This window comes from Mastigoproctus giganteus, chromosome 9, assembly GCF_048544385.1.
Source record: "Mastigoproctus giganteus isolate SK-2022 chromosome 9, ASM4854438v1, whole genome shotgun sequence".
NCBI lineage: Eukaryota > Metazoa > Arthropoda > Arachnida > Uropygi > Thelyphonidae > Mastigoproctus > Mastigoproctus giganteus.
Genome location: NC_143583.1, coordinates 169203885 through 169225741, shown reverse-complemented (window position 1 = coordinate 169225741; position 21857 = coordinate 169203885). Strand labels below are relative to the sequence as shown.

The 21857-nt window shown below is 36.9% G+C and overlaps 1 protein-coding gene across 2 annotated transcripts in view; it reads right to left on the bottom strand.

Moving 5' to 3' along the window:
- The window catches only part of LOC150080881 (uncharacterized), a 597772-nt gene that overhangs the window by 375218 nt on the left and 200697 nt on the right, over positions 1 to 21857 (bottom strand). For both annotated transcript variants that reach the window (XR_016547378.1, XM_090381140.1), the window contains exons 8-10: positions 17534 to 17628; positions 17191 to 17302; positions 7830 to 7924 (exon numbers count right to left, since the gene is read on the bottom strand). Coding sequence is in view for 1 of the 2 variants with exons in the window: in XM_090381140.1 (XP_090237266.1) it covers positions 7830 to 7924; positions 17191 to 17302; positions 17534 to 17628 (302 nt within the window). In the remaining variant the exon portion in view is untranslated. The remainder of the gene's footprint in view (positions 1 to 7829; positions 7925 to 17190; positions 17303 to 17533; positions 17629 to 21857) is intronic.

Genomic DNA, 21857 nt, shown 5'->3' with positions numbered 1-21857 from the left:
AACAGTCGAACCATCAATGTCAAGTGGACTAATCAGATTCATCCCCTTCCTTTTAGAGTTTATATAAGTAAAGAAATCCTTGCTGTTTTTCTTAGCATCTTTTGCCAAGGATTTCTCATAATCTGCCTTCGCCTGCATAACCTCCTTTGTGATCTGATTACAGACTACCTTATATCTGCCATAGGCTTCTTTGTCACCTGATAATTTATATGAATCCTATGCACTTTTCTTCTCTGTCACAAGTCTCATTTGATAACCATTTAGGCCTAAACCTTGAACAATATTTTTTAATAGGTATGAAACTTTTAGCAGCTTCCACGATTAATTCCTTGAATGCTTCCCACTTAGAATTTGCTGTTGGTAACATCATCAGTAGATCCCACTTTACAGAATTTAAAAACTGTCTGAGACCACTGTACTCACCTTTACGGAAGCAAAAACTTTCCTTTACCCCTGATGGTAATTATATCTTTAAGTAAATTCCAAAGATATAATTACCATCAGGGGTAAAGGAAAGGGTTTTTTGAGTCACAAAATGCAGTTAGACGGCTCATAATTGTGCGTTTCAGCAGGACGCAATAGGCTGGAGAGGAACCCCTGGTTTGTGAACCTCAGGTAGGCCATAAAACTGCAGAAGTTGACAGCCTGTGGCATGCAACAGCCACTGAGTCAATGCAGGAATCTTCCCAGATATACATCTCCAGTCCTTGGAGGTCCCCATGGACTGGAGATGTGCAAATGTATCCTCAATTCACAAAGGGGATTCAAAGGGTGACACAAATAATTATAGACCTTTTAGTTTAAATTCTGTTCTGGGGGAAACTAATGGAGCCACTGGTTAAAGAAGTGATGCAGGATCACCTAGACAAGACTGCAGTAATAGTTCAGACACAGCATGGGTTTATTAAGGTGAAGTCTTGTCTGACCAATTTGATTGGATACTATGATATGGTCACAAAGGAAATGGATGCAATAATTATTTTCATATCATATACTTGGATTTCAGGAAAGCTTTTGATTCTATTGCACGTGGAAGATTGCTGTACAAATTGGAGCAGTATGGCATTAAGAGCAATGCTTCAATGGAGTAAACATGCAGATTTCCTATTCTTAATGTCATTAGTGCCAACGTATACAACAATACCCTTTGTGCCCTTAAAAGATGATATCCTTTCTACAACATCATCAACCTTTTCCCCCTGGCAGACACATACCTTGGTCCTATTGCATCTGTCCATTTTGCATAATATATTTCCTGTCTCCCTGACAATAGAGTTACCGGTGCATTCTGCCCCAAAGATTGCCGCTCTGTCGCCTGATGCACAAGAGTGAGCTCTGGCATTGAGTTGGGCAGCTGAGAGCTTGATGGGCTCCTTGTTTTAATTCCTTTGAGGGCATCTACCCTATTCTTCAAACTTTCATAAACATCCAATAGAATTCTGAGTTGGTGCCTAATTTCTTGACACATTCTGCACTAACACACACACACACACACACAAAGACATCCTTCTTGGCCAGATCATGTCTTGTTCCAGAAAGGTCTACAAACATTTCAGATGTTGCACATTTTTTAGGCTGTGATGCATTGGAGAATCGCCCCCTTCAGTTCTCTCCCTAGCCAAGGCACTCCTTCTACTTTGTGCCCGATGCTTTGCTGCTCTATTCTGGGGCATGATTTTCATTTTAATACGACTTAATTAATTGACAATGAAAATTAATAAGGTTACTAAATTTAATTGATTAATTTAGTGTACTATTGTATACTTGACTATACAATACTACACTAAGCTAATGATGATACGTATTACGCTATCTAGTTTTATGTTATACTTTACGCTATCAAGTTCAAGTTGCTGTTGTTATTTGGTTTTTAGGGGCAGTGGCAACTAAAACAATATTGCTCCGGGGATATGCGATGGTCATTCCCTGACCTTTCTGCATCCTCCGTATTTGGTGGTCATGGGCTCGAACCCCGGTCTAATCAAGAAGCATGTGCTACACGCTGCTGCTTCTGCCCACCTGGCTACGGAGTCGCCCTCAAGTTCAAGATATACGCTATCAAAGCACTAATTGATGCTACACTACTCATATTGTACCTAAAATGTCTGCCATTGAATTCAATTGGATTTTTTCTAATCTCACAGCACACTTGAAGAAGGTCAAAGTGTTCATGTACTTTTAATTTATGAGTGCACTCTCTCTCTCTCTCTGTCATAGCTTAAAATGTAATCATTTCCTATTTCTACACATTGATTCTAATGACTGACAAGATTTTCAGTCTATCATAGAATAAAGTGTTTGGTAAAGATAAGCAATTATGCACACACACACACACACACACACACAAGTAATGTTGTGTACATACTTCAATATTAAAAATAATTATAATTTGTATTTTATTAATGAGCATGCTGTTTGTAAAATTTTCTATTTCAATCCATGACTAGATTTTAAACTTTTGCATCATCTTGGAACTTACTACCTAAAGCACATCTTTAAGTGATCTAAACATGTGAAAACCACAAGGTGCAGGGTCAAGATTGTACAAAAATTGTGGTGGGATGAAAATTTCAATTCCTTGGTGTTGGTCTGTCAATGTACCACTATCATTGTCCTGCTGCAAGATAATATCATCAGCGCTCCAGTTATTAGAAATCATGTCTTTTTTAGCCAAATTACTGGATAACCACACTGGTTTATCACAAATTTCACTCAAACTAATGTGTTTACTCTTCTGAATAAGTTCTACTACATCACATAACCACACTGGTTTATCACAAATTTCACTCAAACTAATGTGTTTACTCTTCTGAATAAGTTCTACTACATCAGGTATTGCTATTCTGACCAGTCTCCCAGATCAATGTTCATTCACTTCAGCAAGCATTTGTGACTAGTTCATGCTACTTGTACATGATTGTTGCTATTATGATTGTTGCTATCACAAACCCATGCTGTCTTAACTATTACTGCATTCTTGTCTAGATGATCCTGCAATGCTTCTTTAACCAGTGAACTTAAGCCTTTCTTGATAAGAGCACCCCTTTTTTTTCCCTTTTTTGTTGCCCTTCTTTGTACTATTTCTAGCAACTCTACATCCTTCCTAAAATGAGGCCTCCACACCTGTACACAGTACTCAAGGTGTGGCCTGACCATTGCCGTGTACAATTGTATAATTGCCTCCTTGTCCCTACTAGCAAAATTCCTATATATCATTGACAAGACTTCATGACCTGCTCTGGCAACCCATCTGCACTGCTCAGCAAACTTCATATCTGACTGTACAATTAGCCCCAGGTCTTTTTCATTCTCCATTATTGTGACTCCATTTTCCCCGGAACACAAGTTAAACTACGAGGTCTATAGTTACTTGTGTCACCTTTGAACCCCCTTTGTGAATTGCAGATACATTTGCACACCTCCAGTTCATGGGAATACTTAAATTAGGAACTATCCATAATCTTCTCTGGAAGAGGAAATGCTATTTTTTCAGTGTGTGATGAAAGTAATTTGTAGCGATATATTCCACGTGAGATTGATGCACTTTATAACAAACAGTTTCTTGATAATGTAATAAAAAAAATGCTTTTGCAATTTAAAGCATCCAGCATCAATGGTTCAATTAAAAAATTATTACAGGTTATTAATAAAGCAGGATTGGTGACCCCTGAATTGGAAGTCTACATTATCTTGAGATAATGTAGGAGGCCTCCGTAGCCGAGTGGGCAGGAGCGGGAGTGCAGTAGCACACGCTCTTTGAGTAGACTGGGGTTCAAGCCCCTGACTGCTGAATACAGTCGATCTACCAACCCGCACTGGACCAGCATGGCAGATTATGGTCCATTTCCCTCAACATGAATTGTTGAGGAGGCTTCCATCCTGCAGTGCATTGACAAAGGCTGCACTTTACTTTTTTTTATTATCTTGAGAGTTTGTATTAGTATTATCATTAGCATGCAAGGAAGCCTGAGGCTTTTGCTGCAATGGCCAAAAAAAAAAATAAATAAGAATAATAAAATAAAATAAAAATAATAAGTAAATAAATAATAAAATAGAGCAAATTACTTATTTGACTTCCTCCATTCATATGTAATTATTCAATTGACCTTTGAATCACCCCCAAGCTATCAAATTGAACCACCCATGGAGGCGACTTATTCCAGTAATCAACAACTTGCTCAATAAAAGAAAGCTTCCTGCAATACAGTGTAACCTTTTCCATCATAATTTGAACTTATAGCTATTATGGAATCATTTATAACTGAAAATTTCACTTTCATTCATTTTACTATTACTGTTGTCTCTGATAATGTTTATGTCATAACTCCATGCATCAACAAGAACTATACTATAAGTGCATCCACTATCATTAAGGGCCGACCGGGCTAGCCGAGTGGATAAAGTACCTGCCCGGCAACCCAAAGGTCGCGGGTTCGATTCCCGCCTCGGGCTTGGATCAAAGTACTGCAAAAACCTTGGGAGGTGCAATATGGCCACAGAAGCCGATGCGCCAACAACTACCAAATCAAAAAAAAAAAAAAAAAAAAAAAAAACTATCATTAAGAGTTGAAGAGACTAATTTTATGTTACATGGCTGTAGCTCACAATCTGATGTGGGATTTAATTTAAGATGCAACTCAACTACCATCAGGGGTAAAGGGAAGAGTTTTTGCTTTTGTAAAGGTGACTACAGTGGTCTCAGACAGTTTTTAAATTCTATACAGTGGGACTAACCAATGATGTTACGGAAAGCAAATTCTAAATGGGAAGCATTCAAGGAAGTAATCTTAGACGTTACTAGGTTTATATTGCATCTAAGAAATACTGTTCAAGGTTTAGGCCTAAATGGATGTCATACGAAGTAGTAAAACTCGTGGCAGAGAAGACAAATGCATGGGATGAATAAAAATTATCAGGTGACACAGAAGCCTATGGTTCAAGAAATCTTTGGCAAAGGACGCAAAGAAAAAAACTTTAGAAGGGGATGAATCAGATTGGCCCACTTTGATACCGATAGTTCAACTGAAGATGATCCTGCTCAGATAGCCAAACAATGAGTATTTTGCACCTACATTCATTTATGGGGAATTCTATAGGGAAGTAGAAGACAGCAGCTTATTAAACTCTAACAGGGAGCTAAATGGTTTTGTAATAGCTGAGAGCAACTGGAGGAGAAACTGTTGAAGTTAAACATAAAAAAGGCACTTGGGGTGGATGGGATCTATCTAGTTATATTAAAGGAGGCAGAAAATGAAGTAAGCAAACCCTTAGCCATAATCATGAGAGCTTCCATGGACTCAGGAGAGGTATCCATGGACTGGAGATGTGCAAATATTACCCCAATTCACAAGGAGGATCAAAGGGTAAAACAAGTAATTACACACCTGTTATTTTAACTTCTGTTCCAGGGAAATTAATGGAAGCACTGGTTAAAGAAGTGCTGCAGGATCATCTAGACAAGACCAGTTATAGTTTAGACACAGCATAGGTTTGTTAAGGGGAAGTCTTGTCTGACCAATTTGATTGTATACTATGATGTGGTCACAAAGGAACTTTGCAAAAATAATTTTGATCTCCTATACTTTGATTTCAGGAAATCTTTTGATAACTACGGGGGCTCACATCTGGTGAGTATGGGCTTGGCACACCCAGGGTCCTGAGCTGGATATCATCATTATTCTCTTTCTTGGTGATTCCTTCCTACTTCTCTCTCTCTCTCTCTCTCTCTCTCTCTCTCTCTCTCTCTCTCTCTCTCTCTCTCTCTCTCTCTCTCTCTCTCTCCCTCAGGATAACTCAGAAATTTTTTTTTGGCTGGTGCAGCATAAGCCTCACACTTCCTTGCACTATACGGCTAATAATAAATAATAACACTGTTGCACATGGAAGATTAGTGTACAACTTAGAGGAGTATGGCATTAAGGGCAAGTTGCTACAATGGATAAAAGTATGGTTGAGTGGAAGAAGACAGAGAGTGGTAATCGATGGACATTGCTCTTTGTGGACTAATGTTATTAGTAGATTTTCCCAGGGTTCGGTGTTGGGCACGCTCTTGTTTTGTATATTTATCAATGATATTGATGAAGGTATATTAGGCTTAATGTTGAAATTTTCATATGATACAAAGGTTGGCAGTAATGACAGTATGCTACTGCAACAGGATCTAGAAAAGTTGGGCAGATGAGCTGAGAAGTGGCAACTGAATTTAACATTAACAAATGCAAAGTACTGCATATAGGTGGTAGTAGTAACACCAGAAAAATGTTCCAACTGTGTGGTACTACACTCAGGGTAGAGGAGAATGAAAAAAACCTGGGAATAATTGTGCAGTCAGATATGAAGTTTTATGAACAGTGCAGACAGGCTGCCAGAGTAGTTCTTCCTTGAATTTATTGAAGTTATGAACTTCCACAACAACGGATGGAAGTTTGTTCCAGCAATCAACCACCTGCCAGTTAAAGGAAAATTTCCACACATCTATTCTACAACTGTCTTTCCTCAATTTGAATTTATGCCCTTCAGCTGCATAATCTGAGCAAGAGGAAGAATCCAATCGGCATTGAGGTTTCTCAAACCATTTAAGTCCTTATACACCTCAATCAGATTACCTTGCAGGTACCTAGTCTCCAGACACTGCAATTTGCAGAACTTAAGCATTTCTTGGTAAGAGCACCCCCTTCTGTTCCCTTCCCCTCACTAATCTCTGTACTTGTTGCAGCAGCTCTACATCCTTACTAAAATAAGGCCTCCAGACCTGTGTGCAGTACTTCAGGTACAACCTGATCACTGCCTTATACAAAGGTATAACCACCTCCTCATTCTTACTAGCAAAATTCCTGTATATCAAAGACCCCATGACCTGCTCTGGCAGCCTGTCTGCATTGCTCAGAAAACAAACTTCATATCTGACTGCACAATTACCACCAGGTCTTTTTCACTCTCCACTATCCTGCGTGTAGTATTACACAGTTGGTACATTACTCTCGTGTTACTGCTACCCGTATGCAGTACTTTGCACATCTGTCCATGTTCAACTTCATTTGCCACTTCTGGGTCCATCTGCACGACTTTTCTAGATCTTGTTGCAGTAGCATACTGTTATTACTGTCATTATCAATCCTGCCAACCTTTGTATCATCTGCAAACTTCAACATTAAGGCTGATATGCCTTTAAACATCATTAATAAATACAGAAAACAGCAATGGGCCCAACACCAAACCCTGGGATCTCCTAAAGGCAAATAGAAGTACCACATCATTGTATCATACCATCATGTCCTACATTGACAATATGAACAATTTAAACTGAAACACTATCTACATGACTCGTATCACAACAATTCTATGGAAAGGGATCCTGCATGTACCAGCATGGTAATCCTGTACACACACAGGATTATGATATTGGTATGTGAACCACATCCTATGAACTCCTAAAATAAGATAATAGGAATCATGTTTTGAAGAGAATAACGCTACAGAATTGGCCTGGTTAGACACAAAATCTTAATCTGAATCCTGCTGGCTCATCTGTGGAGCCGAAATGCTGGATTAGGGCGTGGTTAACATTTCCTCCTTGTTTAGAAAACACAGCAGCACAGAATTTATCAGTTATATATTATTCCAGATTAGCTGAAAGTGTCTTAAAAGATTCATGGCTATCATCAAGGGCAAGGGCTTAACCTGCATATTCATTCCTTGAATAAACATCCATTTTCTTGAATAGTACTTACAGCTGAAAGATTTTGGCAGAGCATATATTTTTCCTGCATATTTACAGTACATGTATTAGTTGACAATGTAACCTTATCATAATCAGTGATACAACTTACCTTGTTGATTAGCAACATACAATCGAGAAGGAGCTCCATATCTGTAATATCTCTATCATTAAGAAGTTTCATAAGGTTGGACCAGGGATTACTACCTGGAACAATACAAAAAACTTCTCTGATTCACTATAAACTAATCTTTTCAACAATGGAAGAACAAGCAATGCAATAAAAAATGCTCATTCATTAACCAACTTATTAGCAGTTATGCAGTGAAATCTGTTGGGCTATTTCAATTATTATTATTGTGATGTTTTTACCATACAGTATACATGTCATTTTCTTATAGTAGGGGAAACTTTTTGTATGTTATGAAAATCCAAAACTCTAAAAATCAGTCAAAGTCCACATTTGGCTCACTGGAATTCATATAAAATGAGTTTTTCCCTGATCCTAGTGAATAGGGTCAAAATGGCTATCAAAATTATAAAACTGCCAGATTTCTAAAAATTTTAATAGAGAATAAGAGTGCTTTCCAAAATAATTCTTGGAGACTGCTTGGAGAGCACTATGAATTACCCCTGGTTGAAATAAGGTTGGGGGGGCATGAGATTCAAAATGACCCACGCCAGCAAAATAAGTCACATTACATAATAATTACACTTAATATAATTATAATAATGATCTATTTAATTTCCTCTTTTCTAACAAAATACTTTGAAATTTTTCCCTATATTGACAAATTTCAAACAGATGAGAATAACATTTTTCTATCATTTGCATTTGTAAAAACAAAAGCGAGTAGGTGATCAAAGTAGAGATCAAACAAAATTACTAAAACTATCAAGATTTCACATTAACAGATAGTCCACTGTTTATTTGACCCAAATAATGCAAAAGTGAAAATAAAAAATTCCTGGTGGGCATCTTTTACAATGGCAAAATCCAATACCTGGTGTTTTCATTCCCTTTTACCATCCAGGATACAAAAAAGAGTGCAATGTATTGCTGTAGCATACAAATGTAACTAATTTTCGCCATTTGTTATTAAAAAAGGGAATTAGTAACTAAACTAGCAAAGATGTGATGTAAAATTAATACTGATTCCTTGTCCAGTTTTAATAACAGATCTTTAATAATAACAACAGTAAGTGAATATATAACACGTCCTCTAATAGCAGCAAGGTGAAGTTTATGTCTAGATAAATTTAAGATCTGTGAAAACATCCATGCAAGGTTCAGTTGCATTAATTACATTTTCTTCTGAAATTATGTGTAAAATAGACATAAGCAACTGTTATTATATTATTTTTTTAAAATAAAAATATCCTCAAATTAGCATTTTGAGCATTGTTATTTGAAAATTTTTGCAAAGATCCCTTTTGTAGAGACCTATACATAGATATTTTTCTAGAGCACATACTGAGCATGCCCCAGTGGGTATTGTAATCCCTCCCTACTTTCCCGGCTATTGCATATCCGAACAGAAGCAATTCAAGAATCAACTTCAACTCTGTTTAGGGCTGTTATTATTAGTTACTATTAGTTCAGAACATTCTGAAGTGGGTGTTGCATCATGATCCAAAAGGTGCCACCAAATTTTGACATCATATCAGCATTGTTTTCACTCTGATTTCCTTTCACTGCATATATTGATTACATCAATATACTTAGTGATGTAATCAAATGATTACAATACAATTATCACTTTATTGCATTAAAAATTTAGCACATTTATTTCTTCACATGCTTCAAATACTGGTCAGTGAGCCTTTTTCTTTGTTAAGTTTATAGCTTGTGCTTAGCACCACATCTTCCCTCTCTCTCTCTCTCTCTCTCTCTCTCTCTCTCTCTCTCTCTCTCTCTCTCTCTCTCTCTCTCTCTCTCTCTCTCCCTCTCACTTTCATTTACAAGTTTTTAGCTTCAAAAACAGGAAGATCAAACAATTACAAAATTCTGGGGGGGATGTTGAATTATTTTTGGCATGTGCATAGCATACAGCATCAAGCAAGTTTGAAAAGCACTATATTATCTGCTTGTCTCTCTCTCTCTCTTTCCCCCCCTCCTCAAAAACGAAGTCTCCAAGCCAATTAATTTTACCTCAACAGCAACCACAAATATTCCTCACCCCGAGGAAAAAACAGTTCATTAGGGAAAAAATTTTTACTTTTATAAATTGTAAAAACCAAATGCTAATACTTAGTTCAATTTCAACATAGAATTCTAAATATCATAAATAAATAATTGCCATCATATATTATTAATATTAGCCATAAGGTGCAAAGAAGCCTGACGCTTATGCTGACCAGTCAAAAAAAAAAAAATTTCTCAATTACCCCGAGAGAGAGAGAATCACCAAGAAAGAGAAGAATGATGATACCCTGCTCAGGACCCTGAGTGTGCCAAGCCCATACTCACCAGATGTGAGCCCCTGGGGTTAACACAAACAATAACTTCAAACAGAATGATCCAGTGACAAAAGTGACAATTAAATAAATATTTTAATCTGGCAATGGTTGAGCCTCCAAACATATAAAAAAAAAAAAAAAAAAAAAAAAAAAGTTGCACAGTGCCTGACAGATACTGTGCAACTTTTTATTTCTGGAAAAAGATTTTTTATTTTTTAAAAATTATTATTATTATTTTAATTCTGCTTGGAACATGCCAATGCTTGACTTTTTGCTAATGGATTGAAATATATATTAAATGTAATTTTTTAATAAAAAATATAAAAGTTATCTTAGAATGCTCACACAGCATATAACAAATTCTAAATTCTTATTTCTTTTTTTTTTTCTTCATAATAAAATCAGATCCTCTTATACCTTTCCCCACCATTATTCTTTAAATGATGACACAGTATTTTCTTATTTCATATTCATTAATATTCAATTATGAGAGGGTAACTCTATTTGGATTTCCCTAGTGAATAGGGTCAAAATGGTTATCAAAATCATAAAACTCCCAGATTTCTAAAAAATTTAATAGAGAATAAGAGTGCTTTCCAAAGTAATTCTTGGAGACTGCTTGGAGAGCACTATGAATTACCCCTGGTTGAAATAAGGTTGTGGGGGGGGGATGAGATTCAAAATAACCCATGCCAGCAAAACTAATAGTATAAGTCACATTACATAATAACTACACTTAATATAATTATAATAATGATCTATTTAATTTCATCTTTTCTAACAAAATACTTTTACAAAATTGTAAATTTAATACTTTAACAAAATTATCAAATGCCACATGAATGAATGTAGGTTTGTTTTCAGAAACACCACAATGTGTCCTCCAAGTAAAAGTAAATAAGAGTAATGTAGCTGCACCAACAGCAGATTATAATTGGCTCCTTTTGCCAGTGACATGCATATTTCTGAAAATTGCACTTTTTTTTCCTCTAGGGGGGGGGGGGGGTCAAGATGAAAAGTTGGAAAATGACAGTGGTAAAAGATGAGTGGAAAAAAATCTAAACAGCTCAATAAATTTTTACATAAATCATAATTAATAAAAATGCTATTTTCAATTCAAAAAAACTAAAAATTAAATATTTTAGTGAATTTTAGGCTTATGAAGCCTGTACCAGATAACCTCTCTTCAAAGAACTGTTCAATCCATTTTTTTCTGGGATGCCCTCTGTTTCTTTTTCCAGTTGGTACATAGTTCATTGTCAATTTTGGTAGACTGTTCCTATCCATTCTCTCTACATGTTCTTTCTTAACTGATAATTTTGTATTTCTTCTATTACGTTGGAAGTGTTTAGTCTTTCTCTTATATCTGCTTAACAAGTACAGGTCAATGTTGAAAAAAGTTGTGACCTAGGGTTGAATTTGAAAGTGTCTGCAATTCTGCCCAGGCACGATAGGAAGGAGTATATGATGAGAGACTTGTCAATAAATTTGGCCCTGGAGAGACTGTGCAAGGCTCCTGGGGTAGAATTTTTTTCAGCATGGTCTGTGCTTGCTAACAGGAGAGACTGTTTCTACAGGGATGGGATACACTTAAATAGAAAGGGTGCAAGAATATTTGCTGATGTTATTGAGGCAGTGTTAGATGGGTCAGAAAACTGCTAGCTTGGGGGGATTCACAGATTAAAAGATTAACAGTAGCCGCAGGCAGAGGCAAAAGAGATTCTTGAACTGCTTCTATTGTAATGAGCAGCAGCCTAGAGAGCAAGTTGCTGGGGATTTCAAGAGCTGCTGCCAGTCATCATGGAACAAATAAATACATGGGCTGTGTTAGGGTAACTAAGAATAAGAATGGGTGCATGTATACTTGCATGTACACCAATGCTAGAAGTATAGTAAATAAATCTGATGAACTTGAAGTGCTGATCAAGGCTTTAAAGGCAGATATTGTTGGGATATCAGAGACATGGTGTCACACAGATATAAGCAGTGCAGAATTGGAATTTGGGGAGTACAGTGTGTACAGAAAGGATAGATGGGGTAGGAAGGGAGGAGGAGAGATTATGCTGTTAGTTAGGAAACATATAAAATCTAAAATCATATAGAAACGCTAAAAATCATAGTATATAAAATCTAATGAAGTGCATCCAGTTGACATGAGTGGACAGTGAGTCAGTTTGGTGTGACATAAACACTAGGAAAGGGAAAATGAGAGTAAGAGTAAGTAAATAAGTTTAAGGCTCAGCTGGACAGGTATTTTGAACGAACAGAGGGGTGAAGTGGAAGTGGGTTTTTTTTTTTTTTTTTTTTGGCTGATGCTGCATAAGCTTGCTTTCTTGCATCAAATGCCTCTACTAATGCTAATGCTAAAGAGTGTGTTATAGGCCTAATGACTCTGATGAGTACAATGAACAATTGTGCAAAGAAATAGAGTGGGCCAGTAAATCAGAATGTTTTGTAATGGAGGATTTTAACTTTCCAGATATTGACTGGAACTTGTGTGTTGGTCACTCGCACACTAGCAAGACTTTTGTGGATTTCTTGGAGGATCGTTTTCTACACCAACACGTTCAACGGGCAACCAGAAAGGGTAATACTCTTGATCTGATTTATCAGCAGTGATGACACATGCATTAGGAATTTGCAGATAAAGGAACCACTAGATGACAGTGATCACAGTCTACTGATGTAGGATTTACTTAAAGATGTACTACCATCAAGGGTAAAGGGAAGGTTTTTTGTTTTCGTAAAGGTGACTATAGTGGTCTCAGGCAATTTTTGAATTCTATACAGTGGGATCAACTGATCTGTTAAATACAGTGAATTCTAAATGGGAGGCCTTCAGGGCCCCCAAAGGCATCTCCACTTGGACGTAGTGGTGGGGCTTGTGTGGCCAAATGATCTTGTGAGCTAAAACGGCGGTAGTCTTACTACCAGCAGGGCCTTCCGTGCCAGACAGGTTACAAGTGATGACTAAGAGAGATACCCTGGTCCTCCAGGTTGGGGGTTGGGCATGGGGCTAAAAACCCCACCCCAGAAAACAAACATAACATTACGAAACCTCAAGGAAATAGCCGGACTGTCTCAAATGGAATTCGACTGAAGCATGGCAAAAGGATTAAAGAGATTTTTGTAGCTACGTGGAACGTCTGAAGTTTCTACCAATACCAACCAGGAACAAGCAGGAAACTGGAGAAATAATTGAAGAGATATAATATCCAAGGCTACACCCTAATAAATAGTGGAAGCAGAGACAACATTCCGGGGACAGGCTTTATGTTAGTTGTTATTGTTGTTATTTGGTTTTTAGGAGCATTAGCAACTAAGGCCATATTGCTCCGAGGATATGTGGTGGTCATTCCCTGACCTTTCTGCATCCTCCGTATTTGGTGTTTGCGGGCTCGAACCCCGGTCTAATCAAGAAGTGTGTGCTACGCACTGCCGCTCCTGCCCACCTGGCTACGGAGGTGCCTATCCCAATCCACAAGAAGGAAGATAAACTAATGTGCGAAAACTACAGAGGGGTTGCCCCACTTAGTACAACACATAAGATTTTATTCTTCATCCTGACTAGAAGAATAGCAAGTCTAGCAGAAGGAATAGTTGGTGAATATCAAAGTGGGTTCCGTGCAGTGAGGTTGACTGTTGACCATATTTCCACCTTCAGACAGATCTTGGAGAAGTGCTATGAATATAAAGTAGATCTGCACCATCTCTTTACTGATTTCAGCACGGCATGTAATAGTGTGGATAGAGTGGAGCTGATGGAAATGATGGGAAGCCTGGGCACACCAAAAAAGCTTGTAAGGCTGATGAAGATCATGCTGGAAGGAAGCAAGTTCAAGGTTAAGGTGCAAGGGAATCTCTCTAAGTCCTTCAAAGTGAGGAGAGGACTGAGATAGGGGGGACCCTTTGTCACTGATCCTTTTTAACTTGATGTTGGAGAGGATTATGAGGGAAGTATCCGCCACCTCAAATGGGATCATATAAAACAGACTCTACCAGCACTTAGCCTATGCAGATGATGTAGTGATGACTTCCAGAAACCTACATATTCTGAGGACAGCTTTTGAAGGTTTGAAAAAGAAGCAGAAAGGGTTGGGTTGAGGGTAAATGAAAATAAACGAAGTTTATGATTACAAGTAGGAAGGAGAGACAAAGTACCCAAGAGATCTGGCAAACAGCGAAGCATAGTTTCAATAGAACAGAATCCTTCAAATATCTGGGGACTATGATTCAACATGATAGTAGTAACACCCCAGAAATTCAGGCTCATCTTAATGTTGGTAATAGATGCTACTTTTCCCTGCAGAAACACTTTCGATCAAAGCTGATCTCTAGAAGAACGAAATTAGTGTTATATAAAACAGTGGTACAACCTATCGTGACTTATGCTAGTGAAACATGGGTGCTTAATAAAAAGGACGAAAAATCTTTAAATGTGTGGGTAAGGAAAATCTTTAGCCCTATTAAAGTTGGGGAAGGGGAAAAATAAGAACAAACCAAGAACTGAAGGAACTGTATGGAGAACCGGATATAGTGGGAGTGATAAACAGCTCAAGACTTAGATGGGCAGGCCACATGATACGAATGGAGGAAAACAGATGGCGAAGGAAAGCAATGGAAGAGCAACCAGCAGGAAGAAGAATAAGAGGGACCAAAAAGGAGGTGAGTGGATGACATAGAGAATGACCTATGACAGCTTAGGGTGAGATGATGAAGAACATTGTCCAGGAAAAGAGACATCTGGAGAAAAATCGTTGAGGAGGCCAAGGTTCTACAAGAACCGTAGCACCATGGAGTAAGTAAACAAGGCCTTCAGGGAATTAATCTTGGAAGCTACTAGGCTTTTCATACCAACTAAGAAATACTGTTCAAGATTCAGACCTAAATGGTTGTCAGATGAACCAATGAGGCTCGTGGCAGAGAAGAAAAATGCGTGAGATGCATATAAATTAGCAGGTGACACAGAAGCCTATGGCAGATATAAGCTAGTCTGTAATAAATTCACAAAGGAGGATAGGCAAGCGAAGGCTGATTATGAGAAATCCTTGGAAAGGATGCAAAGAAAAACAACAAAGACTTCTTTATTTATGTAAACTCTAGAAGGAAAAAGTTGAATCAGATTGAACCACTTAACATAGATGGGTTGGCTATTGATGATCATGCTCAGATAGCTGACAACCTGAATGAGTATTTTGCATCTACATTCACACATGAGGAATTCTGTAAGGAAGGGGAGAACAGAAGTTCACTAAACTCTAACAGGGAGCAAAATGATTTTGTAATAACGGAGAGCAAAGTGGAGGACAAATTGGTGAAGTTAAACATAAAAAAATTCACCTGGGATAGATGGAATCTATCTAGTTATATTGAAGGAGGCAGTGAGGGAAGTAAGCAAACCCTTAGCCATAATTATGAGAGCATACTTGGACTCAGGGAAAGTCCCCATGGACTGGAGATGTGCAAATGTATCCCCAATTCACAAAGGGGATCAAAGGGTGACACGAGTAATTATAGACCTATTGGTTTGACTTGACTTCTGTTACAGGGAAAATAACGGAGTCACTGGTTAAAGAAGTGATGTAGGATCCACCTAGACAAGACTGCAGTAATAGTTCAGACACAGCATGGTTTTGTTAAGAGGAAGCCTTGTCTGACTAATCTGATTGGATGCAACGATGTGGTCACAAAGGAACTGGATGCAAAAAAAAATTTTGATATCATATACTTGGATTTCAGGAAAGCTTTTGTTACTGTTGCACATGGAAGACTGCTGTACAAATTGGAGCAGTATGGCATTATGGACAAGTTGCTGCAATGGATAAAAGGATGGATGAGTGAGAGAAGACAGAGAGTGGTAATAAATGGACACTGCTCTACATGGACTAATGTTATTAGTGAAGTCCCCCAGGGTTCGGTGTTTGGCCCATTGTTGTTTTATGTATTTATTAATGATATCAATGAAGGTATATCAGGCTTAATGTCCAAGTTTACAGATGATACAAAGGTTAGCAGGGTTGTTAATGATAGTAAAGACAGTATGCTACTGAAACAGGATCCAGAAAAGTTAGGTAGATGGGCTGAGAAGTGGCAACTGATGTTTAACATTGACAAATGCAAAGTACTGCATATGGGTAGCAGTAACCCCAGTCTTGTCAATGATATACAGAGAAATGTACCAATTGTGTGGTGTTACACTCAGGGTAGTGAAGAATGAGAAAGACCTAGGGGTAATTGTGGAATCAGATATGAAGTTTTCTGAGCAGTGCAGACTGGCTGCCAGAGTAGGTCATGGGGTCTTGTCAATGATATACAGGAATTTTGAAAGCAGGAATAAGGAGGTGATTATCTCCTTTAAGGCAATGGCTACACCTTGAGTACTGCATACAGGTCTGGAAGCCTCATTTTAGGAAGGATGTAGAGTTGCTAGAACAAGTACAGAGAAGGGCAACAAGACTGATGAAGGAAACAAAGGGGTGCTCTTATGAAGAAAGGCTTAATTTCTGCAAATTGCAGCTTCTGGAGACTAGGCACCTGCGAGCTGATCTGGTTGAGGTATATAAGGCCTTAAATGGATTGAGCAAGCTCAATGCTGATGGGATTCTTCCTCTTGCTCATATTACAAACCTAATGGGGCATAGATTCAAACTGAGGAAAGATAGTTGTAGAATAGATGTGCGGAAGTTTGCCTTTAGCCAGCGGGTAGTTGATTGCTGGAACAAACTTCCATCTGTTGTTGTGGAAGTTGATAGCTTAAATAAATTCAAGGCAGAACTAGATAAACATATGGAATGAATGGATCGGTGAAATGGGAAGGCTTTTTTTTTTTTTTTTGGCTGATACTGTATAAGCTTGCTTTCTTGCATCATGTGCTTCTACTAATGCTAATTAAATTACATCTTTAGGCTTCATCAACAAAATAACTGTTTTTCACAAAAAATCTGAATATCTTTCATAAAATTTTGAAACTCTTTGAAAGAATACTTTCCAATAAACTCAGATTTTTCTCCTACCTTTGTTCTGGTGAAATGAATTTATCATGTTAATTAATAGCTTTCCATTATTTTCAGCATATTCCAGAAACACTAACAGCAACTTCAAAGCTGCCTTTGACACTGAATGATCCTACCCAAAAAAGAAAAAAAAAAAAAAAAAAAGATTTAAAAACAGATCGAAAGTTTAATAATTTTCTCCTGTTTTTCTTTTATATTCCAAAATTCTTATTCTAAAATAAACTTTAAAATACTCATTAAAGTATACTTAAGGTATATAAGAAAAAAATTACTGTGTAGCATTACTTTAAGAGCTAAAAGTCACAGAAAAAGAAATTATTTGCCATTAATAGCAGCATCCTACCTTTAATTCAGTAAAGGAATATAGCCAATGAAGAATGTTAGTATGATGAATGACACCTTTCATCCCTTCCACATAAAGCATTATCTGACCAAGGGCTAAAGAAGAAAAGGAATATTTTTTTGTCATTTGAAAAAGAGTGGCTGTAAAATGTATTTGGTTTTTGTTCCAAAAAATACATATATTCAAAAAGAAACAAAAATAGCAGTTTATTTTTTCTCCCACACTTATTTCCTTAATGCCAGAAGCAACAAAGCAAGTTTATTTAGCATGAATTTCATTTATATTAGTATTAGTCAATATGACGCAAAGAAGCCCCCTAGGCTTTTGCTGCATCAGCAAAAAAACAAATAAATAAATAATAATAGATAAATAATAAAAAAAAACAAAATAAACTACCTATTTACTCCCTCCTCATGTACATGTCTATACAGCTGATCTTTAAATTTCTCCAAGCTTTCAACCTCCACCCATGGAGGTAATGTTTCATTGACTGATTTGTGTTTAATGGCACATTGGCAGCTAAGGCCATAACATGCCAAGTTAAAAATAAAACCGGTACTAAATTGGAGGTGATGTATTCAAGTAATTAATAACTAAATGGCTAAAAAAAAGCTTCCTGCAGTCCAGGTTAAACCTCTCCCTCCATAATTTATATTTATGGTCCCTAGCTCTGGAATCATTTATGAATCATTCATTTTATTTTCACCCACCTCTCAGAGCCAATACATTTCAATCAAGTGTCCTCTAAGGTGTCTGCCTAGTTTAATCAATATTATAAACCTCAACCAAGCGTCCACTAAGATGTGTAGTTTCTAAGCTCTGTAGCCCATATGTTTCAAGTCTTTTTTTCTCATATGGATGCCCTTTTGCTGATCTCACTGGGTGCACAGACTGTCTTTGGACCGTTTCAATGTTTTTTTTTTTTTTTTTTTTTAAATAGTTAAATATTGCAATATTTATGTATAGTAATTTCAAACAATTTTGACCTGAATAAAATTTTTAAAGAACCGCATTTTTTCACATTAAGGAGATAAGGAGGGTAACCTTATAAAAAACAAAATAAAAATAAGGGCTCACAGATAATATATGTATGTGTTCAGCAAAAGTGAATTTCTAGAGTTCTTTGCTTCGAAAATTAAATGACTGAGCATTATCCCGCCCTATACTCAACCCTATCAAATAAGTACTGCTATACTTATATTGAAGGAGCAATGTTCATAAAGATCAAGGAGCTGTGTTATAACTGTAGAAGAAATAAAAACATAAGAAGTTTCATCAATTTATAAATTATATTTAGAAACAATGGAATCACAAATATAATTTATCATTAATATTAAAGCTGAACAAAAGTCTAAGTCTCTCTAAGTAGCAAAACGAACATTTTATTTTTCTACTTAGTCTGTAAACAACCTCCAGCTGGCTAAATCATAATATTAAAGCTGGAAAAACTACCTTGCTTTAATTCTAGCTAATTAATTCCATTTTACTAAATTATGGCACTTTCAAGCTTGTAGACTAGACTTGTTTAGTACATGGTCAACCAAACCAACCTTATTCATAATCACTTACTGTCATCAAAATTTTTATTTTCGTGTATACATGAATGTGTAAATTATGCATTGATAAATGTATAAACAAATGCTGTGCATTAAGTTGTTGAAACATTTTATTTTATTACAGATAATATTTCTCATCAAAACTATATTGAACTTAAGAGCATGATGCTTAGGATTTTCCTATAGTTATTTTAAATGAGAGAATGCAAAAACACAAGCAAAAGGGCACAAAAGTTGTGTGACTGTGATTCAAGTTTGTGACTACTCTAAATACAGTGATGTTCTTGTAATTTTCTCTATCTTGTGAACTCATCTCTCCTTCTCTGGCCATCCCAGAGCATAAATTTTTTTAAAATAAAATAAAAATTTATTTCATTTTAAATAGATATCATTTTCTCTTACATAGTGATGAATTAAAATAGAGCCAGTCGTCCACACAACCGCCTAAGGCTGTAATTGGATTTATTAAAATACAGTACTATCATCTCAAAAGTAATTAGGCACTACTCTGAAAATAGTGAATGATACTGGCACACACATGCACACGCACACACACACAGCAGTCAGCATGAATGACTATAATAAACAGCTTGCCTAATTCTAAAGGGTTACAATTGTTAGGTACTATGCCAGTAACTTTTTGAAAGTGTCAATAGCACACAGTATGAATTAACTGCAGCATTTAATGTGAAAAATGGAAGAACAAAAATAATACAACAGTTAAACCACAGCTGGAAATGGACCATAGATGGAACACTGTTCTGGGCTGTCACACATATCACTAATATCATACACATATGTTCTTGTTTATACTCCAGTATGACCATCAGGTCGGAGGAGTTTACAATAAATCATGAATGCAATAATTAATCATATTTGGCAGTCACAGGCTCGAACCATGATCTAATCAAAGAGCGTGTCCTACTGCACTTAGCTATGCCAAGCCTAACTGATCATTAAAAATAAGATATTTTATTAATGAGCATTCTGTTTCATAAAATTTTCCATTTTCATCTATGATTTAAATCATAACCAGTAATAACAATTGGGCCAAGAAAATTAAGCTATAAGGACTGGCATACTATGAAGAGGATGGTTCATCATCCCCAAAGCTCTTCCTAAAAAACTTGACATAATAAGACAGTTACAAACATTATGCACTACCCACGGGGAATTATATGAACATGATAAAGCTGCAGCTCTCCTGTTCCACAAAACATTAAGAAATGCAAACTTCAGCTGGAGTGGTGGTGAAAATGCTCATCATTAATGGAATCTAAAATAACGAAAAATAGTCCTACAGAGTGATGAGTCATGCTGCACAGTGAACTCATCTCTGAGTGTTTGGTTTCAGTGTCAGCTCAAGGTGGATGTGAGAAGTGCATTACTTTGAGCCTCACATTTGGGTCAGCCCAATACTCATACTAAAGTACAGAGAATTTAAATTCAAGTTTTTTTATCTCAAATATAAAATGCTTTATCCAAGAAACATTTTGGGGCTTGTTGTAACTGCATCTCACTTCATGTTTTTAGATCAAGATGCACTCCTACACTGAATGGGCACTTTATTAAGTATACCTATCTAACAATGATTTTCGGTGATCTGCATTGCAGATATGAAGGGATGTGCCTGGTCAAAAACAATTTCCACACAACCTGTGGCATCCAATATTATTTTATATACTTATTGCAATAAAACAATTATTATTATGTTAACGGTTCAGACAAAGGGAGTAGAGTTTCCTTGTGAGTTACTCTGTTTTTCAGACTGCACAACTTACAAATCAGCAATCAGCTCCCATGAACATGCATTTTAATAGACATAATACACTTATATAGATATAAGTTTCACTTGGAAACAGTGATAAAAATTATGATTTGGTTTTTAATCGTGCATTGACAGCTGAGGCCACAATGCACCGTCAACTTGGAAACAGCTGGTTAAGAATAACACCAAAGTGTCTTACTATTGAAAAAAGAAACCAAGTTTTGGTGACATTCTTTACAATAAAATCTGCTCTGCTACTGCCAAGACATCAATGGCGCTTTTAAGGAATTGTCACCAGTACGCATTGTATATGAACAGTGCCTCTTCATCAACTCCTCTCAGCAAAGTTTGAAAGCTGTTATCTTGCAAGATGGGAAATTTAAGTCATCTCCATTGCCTATTCTGCTCATCTAAAGAAGACATACTATAACATGAAGACAGTACCCAAAGAAATTCAATACAGCAGTCATCAATGGAACATCTGCAGTGACCTCAGAGTCATTGGTATGTTAAGGCATGCAGGGAGGATTCATAAAATATTGTTGTCTCCTACGCCTTTGGAATTGGAATTGGTGAAAGAAATGAAAAAGGTGAAAGACTTGTGGAATTTGCAGAATCTCAAGGATTGTCAGTAATGAACACTTTTTTCAAGAAAAGGGTGAACAGGAAGTGGACATTAGCATTAGCATTAGTAGAGGCATTTGATACAAGCAAGCAAGCTTATGCAGCATCAGCCAAAAAAAAAAAAAAAAAAAAAACAAACACTTCCACTTCACCCCTCTGTTCGTTCAAAATACCTGTCCAGCTGAGCCTTAAACTTATTTAGGCTATCAACCTCCACTACAAGGGATGGAAGTCTGTTCCACCAACCAACCATCCGCTGGCTAAAGGCAAATTTCCGCACGTCTATCCTACATCTGTCTTTCCTCAATTTGAATTTATGCCCTCTCAGGTGATTATTCTGAGCTAGAGGAAGAGTCCCATCAGCATTGAGCATGCT